Below are 22,277 nucleotides of genomic sequence, written 5' to 3'. Positions count from 1 at the left end.
GAAAATCTAAACTGTAAAACTGACTCTTTTTTGTCAAGCAATATACATTATCTGTAAAATTGTCCAATGTAACATACTGTAGATAACTAAAAAGTACAGTATACCCCCCCAAACACACACACATACTGACATTAAGCTAGGGGGAGTTCATGTTTTAATTGCTGACACTATAGCTTCTGGCTCTCTGAACCAAATGGGTCCCCTTGCAGGATACATAATCCATTATCATAAATCAGATGCACCAACACAGACAGGTGCTGCATGAATAATTAAAGGTTGGTACATTAGCACTTGTGTGGAGGTATGTGTTTGAGCCGACATCATTGAACAGGCTAAAAGCACCGCAAAACCCCCTCCATCTACATTAAACAGCTTAATGCTTTGCACTACAAACAGAAATGATGTACAAGTTAGAAAGAGGAGACCAACCTCACCATCCTCCCCCTCTGAATGTAACAGACAGAGAGATCTCAAAGTAGAGGAGCGTCCGTGGGATAGACACTGCTTGGAGCAGTGTTCGTCCTCTGTTTTGCTGTGTGGTCCTATCTCTTGTGGTTGAGCTGGTACCCTTGTTTGAACCTGAGCGGCTGAGCCAGGTTACTCTGACTCTGTAATGGAGAGTCCAGGGAACTGGAGGCAGAGCAAGCAAAAGGTCTGCTCAAGCAAGCAGGCTTTAGGACTACAGATCACCACTCTAACATTAATTACACTTGAGGCAAATTCATTTGGATTTCTGCCCAGTGAGATAAGCTTTTACTGCAGACAAGGCAAGAGAGGAGCCAGAGAGGAAGGAGAGATACTCTTGATGTTGCCCTATTTGGCTCTGCAGTGGTTCTTTTATCACAGAAAGTTTTGTGGCCTCTGATGCCACGTGTGGGGAATTCAATCAATCCATGCTTTACATAACACCTGGGAAGGGGAAGGCTTCTCAAAGTGCAGAACTGTCTGACTGACCAGCAACATGCTAACAATTATGAAAGTGTCATCGTGAATTTGAAAGTGACATGTTTTAGGTGCATTGTCGTGCTGTATTATCATCCATTAATCATTTGATATTTATCAAGCAAAAGTAACAAATATTTACTGTCTCCACCCTCTGAAATGTGGGAATTTGATGATTTTCTTTTATTTGAATACTGAATATATTTGGATCCTGGACTCTTTGTCAGACAAGGCAAGCTGTTTGAAGATGTCACCTTGGGCTTTGGGAAACATTGTATGGACAAAATAATGAATTGGTTCTTCACAAAATAATGAACAGACTAATCAAAAATGAAAATACTTCTTATTTGAAGCCCTAGTGTGTTGTCATAAATACCTCTTTTCTAAAAGTTAGAAATTACAAACAACAAACATTTAAAAAATATACATAACATTTATTTGTACTGACACCAAGAGTCCGTACAGAGTTGTCTTTGTCTACCTTTGTGTTTGAGCACTACAGGTAAGTACCTGTTTCCTACCTCCATACATCCAACAGTCAACAAACTGTATCACCAAGCATTGCTTTATCACTACCAAAAAACAGAGAGTTTGACGTAGCTGACACACACCACTGTGTTTTTTCTCTAAAGGTAACACAATGTACAAAAAGCAAGTCTGGAAATAGTAAGATTCTTGGTTCCATAAAAAACTTTTTTCTCCTCAATGTGTGAATAAGAAAACAATGCACTTATCTCTACTGAGCTTCTGCTGCATTGCTTGTTAGGCAGCCAAGGGGTAAATTGATGCAGATAAGTAATGAAAAGAAACAGGCCGGCTGATCCCTGTATTACTACCACAGCAGCTTTCGAGGAATTGTTCATGCTCTGTAGAGCCCCAGAGCTGTAGGAGCCGTCTGGAAGTGGTTAGATGCCAGTCAATGAGGGGAACACATGATGTTAAAGTAAATGATTAAACAAATCTTTCCATACAATGTACAATACAGTACAACACTACCGCAATGTTGGAAAGAACTGTGCAAATGTCCAGGGCCTCAGAAGAAACAGGAAACTTAAAAGGATGAACTCTGAAGGGCCGCATGTTAACTGGCAGACTCAACCCCCTCTAGCAGGCCTCGGGCCCTTTGGGATGGCAAAGGCCAGAGCAAGCAGGCAGTCAGAGGGAATTAGGGAGCGGAAGACTGGTGGCTCCCTCCATGAAAATGAGGATGGCACAGTGGCCTCACCAGGAAGCTGAAGGCACCAGAAGAACCAGGAGCAGTGCTGTCCATGTTAGGCTCTGTGGCAGACAGTGCACTGAGCACTGGTTGCTTTTTGCTCGAACGCCTAAAAGAAGGGGGGAGAGAGAGAGAGAGAGAGAGAGAGAGAGAGAGAGAGAGAGAGAGAGTGAATACTGATGAAAAAGAAGTTGCTAAACAAAATGCCAGAACTGCATTCATTTTTAATGCTAAATAACTCCACAGATCTTTTGAATGAATCGAATGAAAAATTGTCTTTTCTTGCCAAAGGAAGAAAAAAGGACAGTGAAGGAAAACGGAGATGAGGAAGAAAACAGCAGTCCATTGCCTTGAAAAGCTGCCTGGTCCTGTCAAACACAGGAGTGCAAACTTTCTGTTCGTCCTGTTGCTCAAAAGTTAATTGGCTGTGCAAGAGCAGGAAGGTTTGTGTGGGCGAGGTAATTAAAACAGTATTAGCCAAAGAAAACTTTGGCTCGTACAACAGCTGCAGTGACTCAATTAAGGGCAGAACATAAGATTGTTACAACGAGAAAACAGCCTGTGCATGGAGATTGGATTTCAGAGGTCATGTAATGGAGTATGTGGCTGAGAGTGAGGCAGCTAACTAGCCTTGAGCTTACCGGAGGAGGTGACCACTCGAACTTGGGAGCTGACCGCTCCCTCTCCCCCTTCGCTGAGGGCGTGCACCTCAATGATATAGGTGCCTCCCTCTGGCAGTGACAGCATGGTGGAGGGGTTGATGGTTCTTGTCACCTGGTTGTGGCTTCTGCCCTCCTGTTTGAGTAAAACCTGCAGGACATGTGCACATAGCCACTTCAGGTTTACATGGTGTATACAGTTCATACTTAAACACCACATTTTTCCCAGTAATAGAACGGAAATATTGGAGTTCTTTCTGATAACCAGGAATCCAGAAGTCAAAGTCCTGCTTATCTTCTGCATAGACAATGTTAGGTGAGTTGCATTTGGAGCACTTCCTCAGCTTCGACAGACACAAAACTCTCCCATTTTAACTCTGTTAGTAAATATCACTTTCTTGAAATACAAAGTCAAAGTTACAAGACTGTGTGAATGCAAATGTTGGGAGAGATGTCAACTGTGATTACCAAGGGGCATTTCAGTAAAAAATGTCCAATCACTGAGCTTAATTTTGTTGTGCATGCCAATAATGGCAAGGTGAAGCTAAGGTTTACACTTCAGTGAAGCCTTATAATATATTCAGCAGTTTAAATTGATTCGCTTTTGGATTCTGGGTCGATGTTAGATGCATACATCAACGTGTGATATTTTGTTTCCAACTGCAATGATGAAAGGCTCTGAATTTGTTGCACTGCCACACATTGCCACTCTCACCGGCTGAAAACACTGGGTATTAGAGCGTGTTGTCAAAAGGCCATAACATAAACCTAAAGCATCGTTAAATTATCCAGGTATAAAAGACTTCTGAAACTAGCAGCTCCTCCCAGTTAGTAAATCTGTAGTATTTGCATGAATGCTTTTATGTATTTTAATGTTATGAAATTGAGATTGATCATTACCATGTACCCGATGACATCAGATTCATTGTCTTTTGCCTTCACTGGGTCCCAGTTTAAAGACACGTTGTTGCCTTCTTGAATCCACTTGAGGTTGGTTGGAGGCTGAGCAGGAGCTAAGGAGAGAATGTAACACTCTGGGTGCAAATTCAAACAGACTTTTAAAAGAAGTTTCAACCAACTAGGTCAATTACTACACTTTTTTACAACGGGATTTAGAGCGAACTTAACAGGTAGCCTCTATTCCATATATAGTGTTACATGATTAGTGTCAGTGCTGTACTCACGGGCTTTCCTGGTCTTGGCTGTGACAGCAGCAGTGGCAGGACCCTGGCCGATGCTGTTGAAGCCTCTAACTGTGACGAGATACAGACTGTTGCCCTCTAGTCCTGTCAAGACCATGGATGTTTCGTTTTTCACAGTTCTTTGTTTTTTTCCCGACTCTTCCTGCTCCATGTCTTTCCAGTAGCTGACCTGTTAACAGGAATGAATGACTTTGAAAAAAATACTGTTCTCAACACATGCCCAAAAGTACACACACTTGTGCAAAATGTCAGATGCTGTATGTAAATGAACAAGTGTGCACACAAACGCACACAAGCATGCGCAATTTTCAAGCACCTCATATCCTCTCGGTCTTCCGGGGCCAGGATTGGGTGGCTTCCATGTGACCCTAATTTCCGATGAAGAAACGCTGTAAGCTTTCACATCAGACGGTGCTTCCCTCGGCTCTGTGAAACAAGTCAAAATGGTGACAATCATAAAAAAAAAACCAATTCCCTCTGTACTTTTTAAATCCATGCAACCACACGTTATCTCACCCCCCTCAGCAGAGTGGATGATGACAACTTTGCTGAACGGCCCATCTCCCTTATTGTTGTACACTCCGACCTTCACTTCAAATGGGGTGAGGGGAGGGAAAGTCTCGTCTCTGTATTTGTAAGTCGTAGAGTCCGCTGAAGTCACCATCTTCTCCTTCCAGCCTCTGGTTCCATTGGCACGAAATGCAACGATATACCCAAAGCCTTCACCATTTTGGAACTCCTCAGATACAGGCTGAAAATATCGGAAAGAAAAAAATGATCATCCAAGAGGGTCTTTCACTGAGATTAAGTGCAAACCTGGAAACTGAAGGTGCATTATTTGCACATTTTCTCATTTAAACCACTTTTCCTGTGCGCGCAAGGCTCTCATTGAATAAAATTGACTTTTTCCTCTATGCTAGTCCCATATAATCAGCTTTCAATTTCCTACCCATTTACTGTAACTGTCTGCCAGTGTTAATAAAGATGTAGTCAGTCTTGAGTAATGGAAACAAATCATATCTGGCTCAGTTGTGCCCATTATGTAGCTATTTATCTTTCCATGTCTGACAGGAGGATTTTTGGGACACAGGTTTCGTGTGCTGGCTTTAATGCTTATCTGTGGTTTTCCTGAAGTGGTGAAACTGGGAGCTGTCTTCCACAGCTGCTTGGTGCTTAATCAAATCAAATGCCAATTTATGAAGTGAGATAGAATTTAATTAAAATATGAGCTGCAGGGATTACATTTTTGGATAAATTTAATAAATGACAAACACCTGTACACCTGTTTTTGGCAACTGCTCACTGCCGTAATGTGTTGATTTGCATAGGCTTCAAAGTAATATTGTCCCCTAAAGGCATCGCCCAAATTAGCCATGTAGTCTACAGAGGGATTGGTGGAGGATGGAGATGTAGTTCACATTTCATTCAGCAACGACCAATCACCATGACAATGCCTAATTACAGGGATGATCAGTGAAAATGAATTAGCTTCCATCAAAGTTATCATTGGAGCTGGCAATGCTTTTAAAGAGATGCCAAGCAATATGGGTCTTTAAAAAACAGCATGAATAAATGAGCCAGTTAAGTCTAGAAACACTTGCGGGTTTGGGAATTGAGATAGTTACAGATAAGTGTGGACCCAGTGTGAGAGGGCTGATACCACTGAGGTAAGTCTTGTGGATGAAATTGTGAGGCCTGCAGGGCTCAGTGACGGTGACTGTGGGGGCATCACTAATGGTCCTCCCAATGGCTCCCCGAGAAAAAGCAGTCTCTCACCGTCGACTCTAATGAGACGGCTGAATGAAGCTGCAGAGACTGTTTAGTCATTCATCCTGCTTAATAACCCTGCCCACCATGGCCGTGCAGGCTCTGACAACTCTCCACAGATGATTGGAGAGGCAGAACCGCCATGCGCTCACACGCCTAGACTGCCAAAAAGGGCTAACATTCCTGCTCCGTCTCCTTTAATATTTGTCTCCATTGATCACTGACAAAGTCCTGATTCATTTCCAAAAGCATTTAGCAGAAACGAGAAGAAATAGGGCAGAGCTAAAACGACTTAAAATGCCAAGTACCAAAAAGAGGACACTGCACCTAAGTGGAGCGTCTCAGAATTGTCCTGTGATACTGATTATTGATGGGTGACTAATTATTGTACCCCACAATGGACAGAGAGGAAATGTCATTTTTTCTCACTATTGTACACCCTGTACGTCAGAAGTGAATTGATCTGATTGCAAAAATGTCTAAAGGCTAAATCATTTTCACACTCTTATGCTGAGGCCCTTGTTGAAGAAACAAATTGCTCCAATCATGGAGGTTTGTAAGTGAAAAGCTGCAGATACGCTGTTTCTTGAGTCTCTTTAAGAGAATCCTTCAGACTTCTGGGTCATGACAAATTGTTTCACTAAGAAACACTTTTGTAATTACTCAAATTCATGCATGGCTTGAAAGGACTCTTTATTACGTTTTTTATGTCTAACCAAGCAACAATCAGTGTTTTGTGTAAAGTTAAGTATCCCTTGATTGTTCTTCCAACATGGTGTCCCATATTTATTTATAAGGAGGTCTTCAATGTGTTATACTAGCTCCTCTAATGACACTATTGTGTTATAAATAGGAAATGGTCCACTACCAAACACCATCCCATCTGGAATGGACATTATCCCCCATAATGTGCCACTGAGGGGCACTTCTCCTCATGTGAAGGTTATCTTCCCAGTGGCAGTTGGGCTCCCATACTTAATAACTACAAGAATAACTGTCAGTTGCTTCCACATCTGTTCACTGTTCCCCTGTTAATATATCCTTCAACTGATCTCAATTGCAAATTCTCAGCTTTGCTAATAGTAATTCTGTACATGCTGTGTCCTGAACCTGGCGGAGAGCCAAGCTGTCCACTTGGAAACAGTTCACACTAAACTAAACCTCTTTACTTGGTGTGAGATTTATTACACTTTGTACAACCATTGTCAAGATTGAGATTACAAACAGATATTTCTAAACATCCCTGGATTTATTGGGAACGGCAATGAGATTCAAGGTTAATCATCATTGTGCCTCTCTGGTGACCAAATTTAAAATTCACAACATCTTTAAACACTTGCCCGGCTGATGCAGCTCTGTGTAATACACAGCCCAGCTGTCCTTCTTTGAGCTTTGTCAGCAAATTTTGCAATTTTGACCAAGTTGTGCCCTCAAACTCTAAGACCTTGGATGGTTAAACACAATTTCCAACAGAATAAAGCAGGGCCCTGTTTAAAATGCATTGAGCTGTGATCCCGGGGTTGTGCTATTGTTAATGATAAAGCAGGGGTTTTTGCCCTGCTTGTAATGACAATCTGCACAACTAACAACACATGGACACAAGGTCTTTAAAGCTTACAAACAGGAGAGGCAATGACAGACAATGAAAACACCATGCACACGTGCTGTAAATATATGCTTGCAAACTGCATCCACAGATAATCTATAAATCTGTCAATAGTCATTATTTCAAGTCAATTTGAGGCGTGTCTTAAAATGATCAACATTTTGTTTGTGCTGTATTCATTTGAATAGGCTCTATTTGTTGTACTAATGCTTGTATTGCATTCATTGCTGCTGCCATGACTTTATTTCCCTTGGGACCAATATAATTAAATCTTTATCTCCTAAAGGTGCTCCCTTATTACAATAACCACTTCAACCTCTGATCTCGTGGAAAAGCATCCTGCCCTAGTGGACTGAAGCACTTTCCCGTCTGGCTTGTTGCTCCTTTTTTCTCAAACCCTCCAATGTGGAATTAAAATTCAGTGAAAGCAAGTCAGAGAAAATCATGTAGAATACTGCAGCAGACGGGTGTATCCTGTCTTCCCTCTCAAGTGGAATAAAAGGTCACTTTGCCCTAATGATGGGCGCTCACCTGAGCCCCCTCACTACTCACAAGACCCTCGCTGAGAAGACTGCAACCTTCACCTTTGTGTGTATCCACTGGATATAATGTGCATCTTTCTCACCTTTTTCTATCAGGAGGGTCACACCGTCCTGGCAGTTCAGTGCATCCACACCTGGGTTATTTTACCTTTGTCTCTGCAGCTGTTTGTCTGCTGAAAAGGGCTGCTACAGTAGTGAAATTACAGTATCAAAAAACTGAATGTGGCTCTGCCACATATTGTACCTCCTGATCAAGGAAGTGCAGACATGCTTTTCCAACTTTAGAACAGTCATTCACATTAAGACTCACAAGGGAAGGCTGACTAAGGCCAATTCAATTACAGCAAACTGTAACTATTTTAATTAGACAGAAGCTTGTATCTCAAACACAGCAACATTTCAGAAAGTTGCTAGTTTAACATTTCCTTTGGAACTTAACCTTCTTGACTCTTGGCTAATAAACTGTTTATTGACTATTATTTATGGAGTCTTTGTGAATACCAACATATTAGCCTATGTCGTGTACAGTGTATTGTTGTGTTACTTTTGGTTGTTTTGGGGGTTTGTTTGGTGTTGACACATGATGCTGCTGAGAAGAAATCAGATTGTAGAGATAATTAGGCAAAACTGCAAAAATATAAATGAGAAAAATAATAACCAATGTTTATTTGGAAATATAATGCAAATAATTCTTCAGCCAAAAAATACAATTTTAATTAATTAATTTGTTTTTCATTATAATCTAAAAAAAACAGCTATGATCAATGCAATCAATAACTTTACTGCTAAAATTTAAGCTTAAACTATTCTTCTATGCAATCATAATAAACACTCCGCTCTTATCCAGAGAGCTTTTAGAGAAGGAAATGTAAAAGAGTTTATCCACAGGATAGAAGTCGTCTGAGCTTGATGTCAACCTCCTATGCGCAACTCCGTTCTTTAAATACTCCTGCAAATCCCTCAATACATCTGTCTTCCGACATTTTAAAAACATCTCCAGACTCTTCTCATCACTTTCTCACTTTAGCTGCTGAAACTTTCCTCTATGTTTTAATTAGATCCCACTTTGATGGCTCTGGGAATATGACGGCAAGCGAACGCACGTCCTCAGGACACACTGAGCGAAACTGCAGCTACTCATCATATCTCACCTCAAGTGAATGCAACTGACTGTAAACTCAAGCAATCATCTGTATATCTTTAAATCATTAGACCGTTTCTAGGAACCACAAGGACTAGCGTCGTCCATCAACCACGCTTTATCCCCCTTAATAATGTCTGACAAGTATTCCCAGGCAACAAAAAGTGAATGTTTTTAATGAATGGCACATGCAGTAGCAACCTCTACATGATTATTAAGTCACATTCACATGCAGGATTTATTACTTAGTGACAGTTACATTCCTAAGGGAACAATGGCAAAGCTGTAGTTTCAGTACAGATGTTTAAAATGAACCTTGTTTCAGTGGGCTTGTTTTCACTCTTGGATCACACTGATTACACTGATTGTCAAACTGCGGGTTCAGACATTTTCTTAGCAGTGGGTGGGTGATAGCAAATTCCCTTAACATACAGATTTGTTATCACATTTTCAATCTTGTTGGGTAATACTTACGATGAATATTTACACTGTATAGGTTTCCTATCACATTTAATCATGTGAAAATCCTAAAAAAATGCTTTTTTAAAAAGTTTTAAAAACTGCAGGCACTGCTTTGTTTCAGAGGGTCACAAGCAGGAAAGGTTGAGAAAGACTGGCTTATAGGATCCATATGTTCATTTTTATAAATCACATAATGAAAAATCCACATCTATGTTTATTGTGTTGTTTGGGGTTATATCTATTATCAAGCTAATATCGTCTCTCATTGCTGATTATAATTATTATCTCAACTTGTCCCTTCTTCAATCTGGCCTGCAGGACTTCAGCAATCTTATTCTTATTATTATTATCATTGTGACTGTAAACCTGCTTTTACCCTTAAAGTCATTATATTAGTTTCAGATAACAGGGAGAGTGAACTACACTGAACAAAGTGATCCCAAGCTTAAAGGATTGAGATGACTCATGCTCTGTTTTTCATGAAATATTACTTAAAAACATTATTATAACATTATAACACCATTATAACCAAAACATTTGTATATTTTCTGAAATTCTAAAGTTGAACAAATTTCTAGTTCCTTTTATGTCTCATTATCTGTTGAGTAGTTACTTGAAAGCAATTACTGATAACTGAGCATCTCTTAAAACCAGTAACATCTTCAGTTGGGGTACAAAGGTCATAAGACTGTGTTTAACACGGTTCTGTTTACATAATGCAACACAGCCATGCTCTTTACTGGAAAACAGAGCAGACAAACTACAGACTACAAATTATTTCTTAAAGGGACTCCCTTTAATAATGACATTCAAGACAGGTTTTTTATTATAAATAAGCATCTGTAGCATTCTAAATGTTGATCTAATCTATTGACTGGAATTACATTGATTTTTGAAAAGTACATATGGCAAAGTTTCACATTCAAGGTCTTCAAATTGTACTGGAAACTTACTAGAAAACTTTTAATAACAATTCTAATTGGATGACCTGTGGCAGTTTCTGCCTCAGTTTCTTTAGAAACCAAGAGAATATTCTGTAAAATAAGTATCTTGAATTTCAAGGACCTTTAAGCCCTCTCTCATACAGCATGTAGATATACTGTATATCATTATTATATCCCTGCTGGAGACTTTTTACAAAATTCCACAATTTGAATGTCATGTTGTTGGCATTCCTAGATACAACAGGAAACTGCAAAGATTATTTTTAAGTGAGAGTAGACTAAACAAAAGCTTCCATTAACTCCAGTTTATTCAACAAAAATCTGAGTTTGCTTAACTTAAACACCAGACGCACTGTGACATTTGTGTTTTTACACATTTGTTGTCACGCTTGTGCTACAGAGGGAGTTTGGCAGAGGACTTACCTCCCACGAGATGACCAGTTCATGCCTGCGGCCGTTCCCTCCACTAACATTCGCTGGTGCCACTGACGGGACTGTGTGAAACAGAAAGGTTAACACTGCATCACTGACCCAACACTGCAAACTCACTTCAACATATTTCTGAAAACTGAAAGAGAAAGTACAGAATGAAAATACTTTTCAGATAGTGGTCCATGTTCTCTAAGGCCCAATCTTCAATTTCTGACCACATACATTTGAGCTAAATTAGATTTATGATTTTGTGATTAAAAAAATGCATTTTATGAGTACTGATCATAATCGAAAATAAAACGTTTTCAACATTACTGAAGAAAACAAACTTACAACATGAAAAACTATTTAATGTTGTGGCATCCATTAAAATATCTGTCAATCAAATCGAGAGTGATAGTACATTTGGATCACGGATTGTAACGTTAAGGATGGATTACCACATCCGTGTGTAGATACAGTAATTAGTCTTAATTATGCTGACGAGATAGGACAGATTAAATTAGCCATTTCCAAATGACCACTGACCTTTGTAATGATTACATTTTATAGATGAGAAACGAGCAGTTAGTGAAGCGGGGCACTTGATCCAGACTGTCTCAGTCAGTTTTTGCTCACCATAAATAGTGTATTCTGCTGTGTCTTTGCCTCAGGGCATTAAAGGACTGGCTGCTTTAGCAGAAACACTAAACTTGTTAAATTTCACGTAAGCAGCTTATTGTCAACTTCTTGCCCAATTAAAACTGAGTATATTAACAATGGGATGCTCTCTAGCTCCAATAAATCATCAGCTGGAACTTGCACTCAGCATATTATATAATAGATTCCTGGAATTTGGGTAATTTCTTATGTCTGTCGAAATCTGACTTGAATGTAGTGTATATCCCCGCTGATGTCTTAGAGGATTTACCTGCTTCTTTAGTCCTAACTCCTCTGGAAGGTGCACTGGGATCTCCGGTCCCGATCGCATTGCTGGCCACCACCCTGAACTCATATTCCACCCAAGGGTTGAGCTCCACAGCCATGGCTGACTCCATGTCCCCCGTCACTGGGTCTGGGTCTGCAGACAAGAGTCGCTTATGTATTTATTTAATTAGTACAAGGACCACATAACAGCTCCTGTACTTTTGATCAGAAAGAACAACGCAGCGGGACAATTATGGTTAACATACAGACGAGACAATCAGGGAGGTTTTTTATGGCTGAACATTTGAAAGTTCAGTGCTGACCGAGGCAATCACCTGGCCTCAATCAACCCACTGAACAGGTGTTTCACTGCTTAAGGCCAGACTGAAATAAGCAGCGTGAATAGCAAAAGTGAAGGTGCCTGGCAGAGCATCACCAGGGAAGATACCGAGTGTCTGCTGATGTCTGTGGGTCGTAGCCTACAGTTAATACAGTCATTTACTGCAAAGGATTATATGTGATTAAATATGATGACTTTGTGCGATGGCTTCAAGACTGTGTCAACTTGTCTAATTACTTTCTGTTCCCTAAAATTGGGGGATAATTCCTCTAATGTTTACACCTGTGTGTAAAAGCTGTGAGCTGACACTTTAACCTCACAGCCATTGTTTCATTTCAAATCCAGTGTGCTGGAGTACAGTGCCAAAAAAACAAAAAATATACCATTGTCTTAGTTCTTATGGACAGTATCACACCTTCCACACAGATTCACTGTGACGTGGCATAATTTTACACCAGGTGGTGATGATACACAATTTACTTGAAACCTGGTATATGATGTTGTTTTGATGTCTGAACAACAGCTTACTAGCAGCTTTGGAGCATAAGTAAATTAAGTATAAGTCATAATTACATAGAGGGAAGCTGATTTCAGTCAATTTTCACAGTATCTACAGAAGACTTTGAGAGCTCCATAATTACAAGTCACATCCCGAGACTGAAAAAATGTCAAGTTTTATGAACGTATTTTCAACGGAATTACAAGCAGGTAACACAACTAATCTAGTTTCTTCAGGGCTGCCATAATCAAGCTTCGCCAATATTGATCCTGCAACAACAAACAAACATTGACTGAAAGCATATCCGTGTCACGAATGAACCAGAGGTCTCTCTGTACTAACTAAGGCAACATTCAGTGGTGCAGTGGAGATTACATTGTTATCATCATCCAAAGCAGCTCACAATGAGACCACTCTGTCAAGCAAGCTGCTCTTCAAACATGCGCTGATAACTCTGTTTGCAAGGAGTGGGAGCTAAAAGCCCAATCCCCTGTATGCTAATCTTAACAAGTTCAACACTGACAATACATCACAGACTCCTAATTGCGCTTTATCGAATTAAATGTGGTTGAACAGACATGATGTGAGAGGAGTGTATACAAAGTATGATTTATATATCTGTGGGGATGAATCATTATCACATCTTAAACTCTGCTATTATTATCACACGGCATATTAAGATGGATTACACACAATGCTTAGCAAGCCTTCATCCTTTAAGTGATAGTAACTGATGGTTTTTCTGTCAAGGTACAGAAAAAAGAAGCTAATTATTTTTTAAGCAGTGAAAGTGCATTTATACTAAATGAACATGGATTAGTCTTATAATTCACGCCCAAAAGGTTAATTTCCCACTAACCGCTAATATAAAATTCAAAGCAATGACATTTGATATAGGCTCAAATTACTTTTTGCAAGTTCTTCTGAGCAACAGCCAAGTTCAAACGCAAAACGACAAAGGGAACTGCATTTCAACTTCTTAAACAGGCATCTGAGAGGAATGCCATTACGTTCTGGATGAGATTTAAAGGTCTGATTGTGTTAATATATAAAAGTGCCTTGCTACAAGAATTTTTAATTATGTCTTGAAACCAGTAACCTCACTCTAGTTGGGCTGATTCACCGTCTCCAGACATGACTTTGGGCAGGATTAAAGCCTTTGTATATAGCCCCACATTAACCTCAAGGATCTAGATGCTGCAATTTGCTCCTTATTGATTACCTGTTTTGACAGTTTGCCAGCCTAATGAAAATGGGCTGCGGGCCTGTAAATTATAGGTGCTGATAGGGCTGTGGTTGTCCAGGCCACGAGTCCAGGACAGGGTGGCCGTGGTATCTGTGATCTCCTCTACAATCACCACTCCAGGGGGTCCAGGAGGTCCTGGTGGAAAGAAGGTTAGGAGACACAGATTAAATTACAGGTTCAAACGGTTGAACCACCAATGCTTAAGACATGTCAGGACACAAGGGAAGAACAAAAAAAATCTCCGTTGCTGTTTGAATCAATTCTAAGCTGGTCCGTATCGTGATGTCATCATGCATTGTTGCTATTAGATGCAACCATGCAAGCACTGAGAAGGATGTGTATACATATGGCAAAAGCATCAATTCTCTGTTGTAATATTTGCACAAACAAACAACAGACAAAAACACAACATGCTAAACTGAACCAGGATTCGGGCTGACACAGATCTGCTGCCAAGGATTTCATGCTGATTAAGGGATATTGAAGCTTCCTTTTTGGGGGGTTTCGGAGGCAGTTTGCCAGTTCTGCTGAGCATGACTGTGTGGTAGACCTTCCTGTGTTTTAATACAGCTGAACATATGTTTACCTCAGTCTTCAGAAGGAAATGTAATCTGCAAGTGCAGCAAACGTCTAAGGACTCTAGGGGGAACAGCTGTAAATGAAAAGCTGGCAGCTGGTATGCTCAATGAAAACCAATGTACTGTGTCCCCAAAAAGTGCCCATTAGAAGGTTGCACTGAAAGGTGCATTTGCATTTCAGGACATTAAGATTCATTCTGTGTCACTATAGGAACAGCGCCCTCTTTTTAGTGTGTCCAACACCATGGCATAAATCTTCCCCTGTATTAGTGCTTAATATGAAATGACAACCATTAAATACATCAAATAATATACTGGAGATGAAGGTAATGTCACAATATATTAACATGAATATTTTTGTGATAAAGTAAAATAAAACAATACAGTGTAAAGTGTGTTCCGCTGTCTTTTTAACACATACAAACAAAACCTTTAACAATTCATTTGTCATCACCAATTTACTTCAAATGTATTAATCTATATAACATAATTTTGTAAAATTATAACACTATCATGACCTTCACAACATTCCTCTGAAAGTCACGTCAAGTCATTAACGCCCAGTCCTACAGTATATACAATCATTCAGCTAAACAGAACTCAATTTAGCCTTGGTTGGATGACTGGTCTTTATAAAATTTCCTGTCATGTCATCTTAGAAGAAAGGGTATGAGAAGTCACAGCCTTAAAACGTGTTTACATTTTACTTCAGAAGACAGTCAAAAACAGACCGGGAGCTGCGTGGACAATAATCATTAAGATTCATTATCAGCAACAACCAGAAACAGCCAGATAATCTTATCACTAGACATTTAACAGCACAAATTAAACTTGTTCATGCAGATAGACCGTCTGTCCAGCAGTAGTCACAGCGACCATAAAAAATTAGTCAAGATGGTCAAAAGAGGGCAATAATGTGGAAATAGTTGCTCATTTGTCTCCACCTGGAGCAAATGTCTAACGTCTGATGTAATTAAAGTCGAGATGAAATGAAAAATGCCCTTTTAACCCTTTTACATCATATTGTGCACCTATTTAACAATATATGCCAAAACAATCACAACAAAATATGTTGCTTTGTCTTTCTATATTAAAATCAAATCATGTTTTCTTCCTGTAAAACAAAATATTACGTTACGTTTGCTTGGGTAAGTTTGAAGCAACCAAGAGCTAACATTCATTGGTTAGTTAGCTAGCAACAGCATGGTACGTCGGTGTGTCTTCGGGTGTTCAAATCAAATTCCTCCCAGCGTTATGTCCTGCCTGCCTATCCCGTTTCACTCTGAAATACATCACAGAAGCTAGACACTCTCGAAATGCCGTTTCATCTTGACTTCATCTCAACTTCCCAAAGCTGCTGCACTTGTAACAATTTGGGCGCTAATTTCCTAGATTCACAGAAAACCTTAACATTATTTTACAGTATATGTTAACAGCTTTAAATCCACCAAAAACTGGTGATTGTCATAGTGTCCATTTCCACTGGACTAAACTTTTCAAAAATAACAGAGTATGAGAATAGCATGTGAAATCTGCTTCAGGGTAGTGGTTCAGTTCAAGAGTGACAGTGAGTCTCTGCCTCCATTAAAGAGTCTACAGGACAGCGTACTGGTGCACTGACAGACAAGAAGCTCACCTCGGACAAGAAGTTCCGCCTCTGCAAATACAGTGTCAGCACTGGTCTGGGCCCGGCAGCCATACTTCCCAGCATGCTTCAACAAAATGCTCCTAATCATCAGATCCACTGTCGAAGACTGCTGCAATTGGGAGAGAAAAGAATAAAAAAGTTAGGTATTAAGCAAGCCTAAATGTGCTTGACACGAAAAACTGTGATTCCTTTACATCTTGTAGAGGCTCATGCGGCTTGAGAGATTCCTGTTTAATTCAGGTGCTTGCATGCTGCTACATTCTTCAGCTACTCGTATTTTCCCTCTGTTGAAATGAGAAATGCCCAAGGCAAGACTGGGAATAATTCAAGGTCTACAGGCAGCTGTTTAGCACGAAACCTGATTAAAATTACAAACCATGCATCAGCCAGGAATCTGTTGTGCCTGTAAAGGATTGTCACTGCAAATACTTTCTCTCCAGAGCATGGGTACTAGCAGAGGACACATCAGGACAGATTTTAACATCTACTGTTGATAAAGGAATAGTGACATAAACAGGACTCCCCACTCTCTAGCAAATTTGTTTTTAACTTCATTTCATGGTTTAGTCACTAATGATTTTTTTGTATTATGCAGAGGGGAAATGTAAGATGTTGCTTTGTATATAAAACTAATTTAAGCTTGTGAGCAAAAACAAACAAACAAGCAGCCTCAACAAAGTTGTTGAATTTAATTGAATTTACTTCAAAATGATTCATCTAAAAAAACATTTCAATTCAGTTGAACACATAATGATTTATGTGTATAAGTGACATTTATCATAATGTTATCCTGCAGTAGCCTTTTCTTTGCTGATGGTTTCTGTTTACTACAGACGACTCATATGAAGTAGCTAGTGTGGTATAAATGCACAGTGCAAAATGGTGAGTGCTATTCGCGTATATTGTGCTGAATAGAATCCCATACTACACCAAATATGGTTAACCAGGGAAACAAATTCAACTGGTAATGAGGAACACGTAAAACATTGAAGTCAGAAAAGGTCCAGCAAAAAGCAAAAAGATTAAAAGGTGAAGGTGAAATGGCGACATTAACAACTGCAACCTTGATGTTGAAAGGTTAAAAGCCTCTTTGCTTGTGTATATTTTGTTTTCGTTGGCAGAATTCATATCACATCTTCCTCAGAGGATCCTTGACCCTGTATACCTTGACCTATTCTAGATGACTGAAGTCAAACACACAGACAAACAAACAGAAAGAGTGGGTGCAATTGGGCTCTTCAGGGGCCTGACTACTATGTAGCTGTTGTGGATGGATTTGTGACGATAGTGCTACGTGTCTACAAAATAAACAATGTGCATTAAGAAACAGAAATAGTCAGCATATTAAAGTTTTAATTTTCTTCTTCATCATTTTCCTTCCTATTTCTCATTCAAAATCATTGCTGACTTTGTTTCATGCCTTATTACTTTTCAAAGCCAGTATGAGTCTGTCTCTATTTGTGTTTTCATTTTCACAAAAAGATACAATTTCACAGGCGCAATTCAAAACAATATACTAGACTTTGATATACATGATTATATGATTCAATGCAGGTCTTTGATGACGCCCGAGGCTGTCTGACCTTTAGAGGAACTGATTCTTTTTGCAGATAACAAGTGTTTGTTGCCATGAGAACTTAAAATCATTGCATAAAAGAGTGCAAACAACAAAAACAAAAAAGTTAACTAAATGAAAAAACAAACAAACAAACAGCCATATGTTTACGCTTAACAGATGGCCAATTATACAAACAGACAGATACAATGGATGACAGACAGCCGGAAAGACAGAGACAGATAGAAAGACAGACAGGTAGATAGAGAAATATATAGGACCATAACCAAAATGAAAAATTGACTCTTAGTCTTACTTTTGCTCTTACTCTCGCTCTTACTGTTTGGATGTATTCAAAGTGGCCACCATCTTGTTGAAAGTTGATTGGTTTCTGGTTGAAGAACCACTGGAAAGCCACATCCAGCGATGTGTCATGTGTCGCCTTGCAGCTCAGCACCACGCTCTCCCCCACAGTCACTTCCACTCTGCTCGGGCTAAGCTCCACACGCATGGCCTCTGGAAGCACAAAGCTGCTACACTGTCACCTCAGGCTAACTCAAAGCTAGCGTCAAGCAGCTGCATTTGACTGTGACACCACTGCCAGAGCAATCATGAGAACCCAACCCTAACTTGGGCAAAAACACTCACCTTTGTCAGATAAATATCCTGCTTAGCCTTGATCTAGGCTGTAGTAAAGTATACAGTGCAGACAGAGGCCTTTACGCTGTTAAAGAGTGCCCTTGTAATATAATTCTTGAATGTGAGAGCCCTTGGTTCACGGTTGAGCAAGCACAATAAATTTCCTGGCACCCGAGCAAAGGTGGGGGGAAAAAATGACATTGGGGACTGTTTACTGGTGGCCGACTTGTGCTAATTTGGCAGAAAATAAAGGCCCCCAGGGCATCACTTACCTTTTACCCACAGCATGGCAGTCATCTCTGCCGAGCCCAACTGATTCTCTGCCCGGCACACATAGCTCCCCTCATCCGCTCGGCTGGAGTTAGCAATTCTCAGAGTGTTGTTCCGTAACAACATAATCCTGTGAGAAAGGACACAAAAATCAATACTGGTATGAGAAACAAATTCACATACAAACAGTTGCACTACACGTTCAGGCACGAGGTTATATGTATGTGGTTGTGTCGGGTTACAAGAATAGCAATATTCACACGGGATAAGAATAGAAGAGTTAAAACAAACTGCGCAGATATTCTTGAAATAATCGTCCACTGGAGAGAAAATATAGAATAAAATTACGTCTACACCTAGCAAGTTATTATCACTGAATTGAAGGACAAAAGGCGTCTGACAGTTGTTTGTGTTGCGAAAAAGCTCAGAGGACTGGGGGATATGAAGTCAAGAACAGTGTTTGTATTTGTTGTGTAACCTTCAACAAATAAACCCTTTTTCAGTAAAGATCAATCAACAATTTAAATGTGTTAATGAATCTGATTTACAGATACCACTAAGTAGCCCTATCTTGACCAGGATTAAAACACAGATGCTATTGAAGATAAAGCTTAAGGTAATGGGGGCACATTTTCAGCAAAAGAAAAAAAAGTGACACCACTATTGAAGTATTGATGTTGAGAACAAAGACACACAGAATTCCTCTGACTTTCAATTTGTGTACAATGATGCACTATATCTGATCTTGTGCCTTTGAAAGAACACAATAGGCTGCAATTGGAGAAATTATAGTATAATTTAAAACTCATTAAAGGAGCATTTCAGGACAAAATTGGGGGAGAAGACGACACAGCATGAAATAAAATAGATGTTATGTTATGATTCTTTGTTTCTCTGCATCAATTTCTTCCTAAATCTAAATAAACGGAGCATTCAAAAAGGCACAGTGCTCATAAACCCACCTGACAACCTCTAAATATTGCTGCATTCAATGATTCTAAAGCAAAAGCTGTCAAACCAAGATGTGCATATCACCAAGCCTTCCTCCTGGGGAACACAAACGTAATGGAGAGAAAAGGCAACACCACGCCTGCATTCATAAGTAGCTGAAGGACACTAGCAATATGGTAGTAACATTTCGCTCTGACTTGTAAATAACAGCTTGAAAATTAGGTGCTTGACATCAGATAGTATAGGATGTAACAACACTGGAAGCAGGTGTGCGAGCAGATGGCCTCAGAGCAGGAATCATGTAAAAGTATAGTATTTTGAATTATGTTGAGCTACTGCTCTCCCCTCAGTGTCCAGTGCAAACCCCCTTTATTCAAAATATAAATATTTATATCACAGTTGATTTCAGCATGGCCTACAGAGGTGGGGATGGATATTCACTCAAATATTTACTATTCAAAAATCAATTTCATCCTAAATCAAACAATTGAAATGATGGGGGGTGTGAGGTATTCTCTTCTTTTAATTTAATTCATATTGTTTGCCATTTATATTTACAACGCTTTTATCATGGGCAAGGTGATTGAAATTGGCAAAGAGAAACTCATGAAGGCGTGACAAAATCTTGCCACACATAGACAATTCAGAAGCAATCTGCAGCCAGGAGACATTTTTCAAATTAGGGAGGAAATTCACATCTGACAAGGACACTGAGGCAGAAAGGACAGGATAGGGACTGTTGGGTATACAGAATATGCAAATGAATTCAACCGTAGGAAATTTAAAGGAAACATTTGAAAATCACAGTACACCTATTTCGAAAACATATATTTCTAATCTGAAGTTCCTGAAGGGAAATCAAATTGAGTGCTACAGAATACTCACTATTTACATATGAAATTTCACGATTTTTATAAAAATTGCCAAATTATGCACTGATTGTTAAACAGCGAGTCTGTGGGTTTCAATTGAGTCTGCCACGTACTTTCAGACTAATGGGATTAATACTTTCTATTTAAGAGACAAAAGCCCTGAACATTAGCGGAAATCCATGTTAATTACAAACTTTCATTAAGTCAGCACAGCTGTCAATGCCAGATAAACGTGAAGCTGTTTCGATTCCTCTCCTGTTCTTCCAAGAATAGAACGTCTCTCCATCCATAAACTCTTCACTTTACTATAGGTAATGGCAGAAAATCCTTGCAGGAGTCACCCTGGCCAAGACCTGAAATCGCACGGCTCCTCTTGTTGTTTTGGCTTTTTCAGATAAAAATAAATAAATAAATCACCCTTTCACCCTTTGTGAGGGGATCAACCCTCACAAGGTTGATCCCCAGCAGTGACCCCCTAAACACACTTTGTTATCCATTTCATGTATTCCCTATAGTACTGTTAATTTGCTACAAACATCCTGTTAGAGTGTCAAACTCGAATTGGATTTGTGTTTTATAAAAGCCTTATGTATAGCTCGAGAGGAATCTGAGAGAAAAGTTGCACTTACTGAATGTAGAAATTCTTTGAGATTATGAAGACAATGGACCACATGCATATATAATGCCAGCACTTAATAGTGAATGATAAATTACTCTGAGGGGAGAGATGAACTAACTGCTTTGCCAATATTTTTTCGGAACAATTTTCTGCTCTCTTAAGACACGACTTTATCTGAAGTCAGATAAAAACAAGATCAAGGTGTTCAAACAGGTATGAACCTCCCAGAGGTGTATGCCAACACCACTGAAAAATAGATTTGCAAGGGTTTGACAAATACCTCAAAGGCTTTATCAGATCCAGACAGGCCAGGGTCATTAATCACCATTTTAGGGAACCACACTCACTTACTTATCCCCATCTATCAGTTCTACTGAAGCCAGCTCTTTTATAGAAAATAGACATCCAAAATGACCTCTGAGGACCATTTGTCTTTCAATGGAAAATGAAATATTTTGCAGATGTAAACTAATTCTTGAATACTCTGTTTCCCTCCAACTGTTAGAGGCATGAAGATTTGTCGCTGCCTGTTTGAAGGAGAAACACACTGAGGATCTGATTATCAACTGGCTGCCCTTGCTGCGAGGCTGTTGAACAGAAGAAAGACTGCTGAAGTCTGGCTGATAAATAAAGGTCCTGTTCTCTCACTCAAAACTTAGAATGCTCAGCAGTGACTGATAATTTCAGTGGTGTCGCTCAGTTTGATTGATGGCCCCTCGCCCTGCTCAGCCCCCTCTAGGTGCAGCAGAGAGATGTTTCTCATAAAAGATGATGCATCAAACTGCATGTGATTTCCAAATGCAATTGTGCGGTCTAAATTGGCAGCATCCCTGAGAAGGAGGTGGGGTTGAGGATGAGTCTCCAGAGCTTTGCCAGAACCTAAGGTGTTTTATTTTAGTAGTGACACTTAATTTCAGTTACAGTAATGAAACTGTGATGTGTTACAATAAGACATGTATACAATTCCTCAAGGGCCTGAGCCGGAATGATAACACTTGCATTTATGCCATGAAACTATTATGAAAAATAATATAACGATATTGAGAGAGACAAACTGTTCATGACTTCAAACATATTTTACAGGGCAATTAACTTTCTTTCATAATATTCTATTCTCTAAACTGAGCACAGGAAAACAAATCTGATAAAAGAGCTCCAGCAAATCTACCACTGTCTGCAACGAAAGTGTGCACGATCTATCCCAATGATAACAGCAAAAATTATGTTCCTAAAAGTCCTAA

At 39.6% G+C, this 22,277-nt stretch overlaps 1 protein-coding gene across 1 annotated transcript in view; it reads right to left on the bottom strand.

The window, feature by feature from the left end:
* Positions 1-2,163: 2,163 nt before the first annotated feature.
* cntn5 (contactin 5) overlaps positions 2,164-22,277 on the bottom strand; it is a 74,465-nt gene continuing 54,351 nt past the window's right edge. Inside the window, exons 14-25 of the mRNA XM_070905958.1 lie at positions 18,597-18,724; positions 18,002-18,201; positions 16,119-16,239; positions 13,881-14,039; positions 11,824-11,973; positions 10,905-10,975; positions 4,536-4,770; positions 4,336-4,445; positions 4,002-4,188; positions 3,718-3,830; positions 2,800-2,968; positions 2,164-2,267 (exon numbers count right to left, since the gene is read on the bottom strand). Coding sequence (XP_070762059.1) covers positions 2,164-2,267; positions 2,800-2,968; positions 3,718-3,830; positions 4,002-4,188; positions 4,336-4,445; positions 4,536-4,770; positions 10,905-10,975; positions 11,824-11,973; positions 13,881-14,039; positions 16,119-16,239; positions 18,002-18,201; positions 18,597-18,724 — 1,747 coding nt within the window. The remainder of the gene's footprint in view (positions 2,268-2,799; positions 2,969-3,717; positions 3,831-4,001; positions 4,189-4,335; positions 4,446-4,535; positions 4,771-10,904; positions 10,976-11,823; positions 11,974-13,880; positions 14,040-16,118; positions 16,240-18,001; positions 18,202-18,596; positions 18,725-22,277) is intronic.

This window comes from Enoplosus armatus, chromosome 5 (genome assembly GCF_043641665.1).
Source record: "Enoplosus armatus isolate fEnoArm2 chromosome 5, fEnoArm2.hap1, whole genome shotgun sequence".
NCBI classification, from domain to species: Eukaryota; Metazoa; Chordata; class Actinopteri; order Centrarchiformes; family Enoplosidae; genus Enoplosus; species Enoplosus armatus.
Note: the sequence above shows the minus strand (reverse complement) of the source record. Positions and strands in the feature narration are given on the sequence as shown.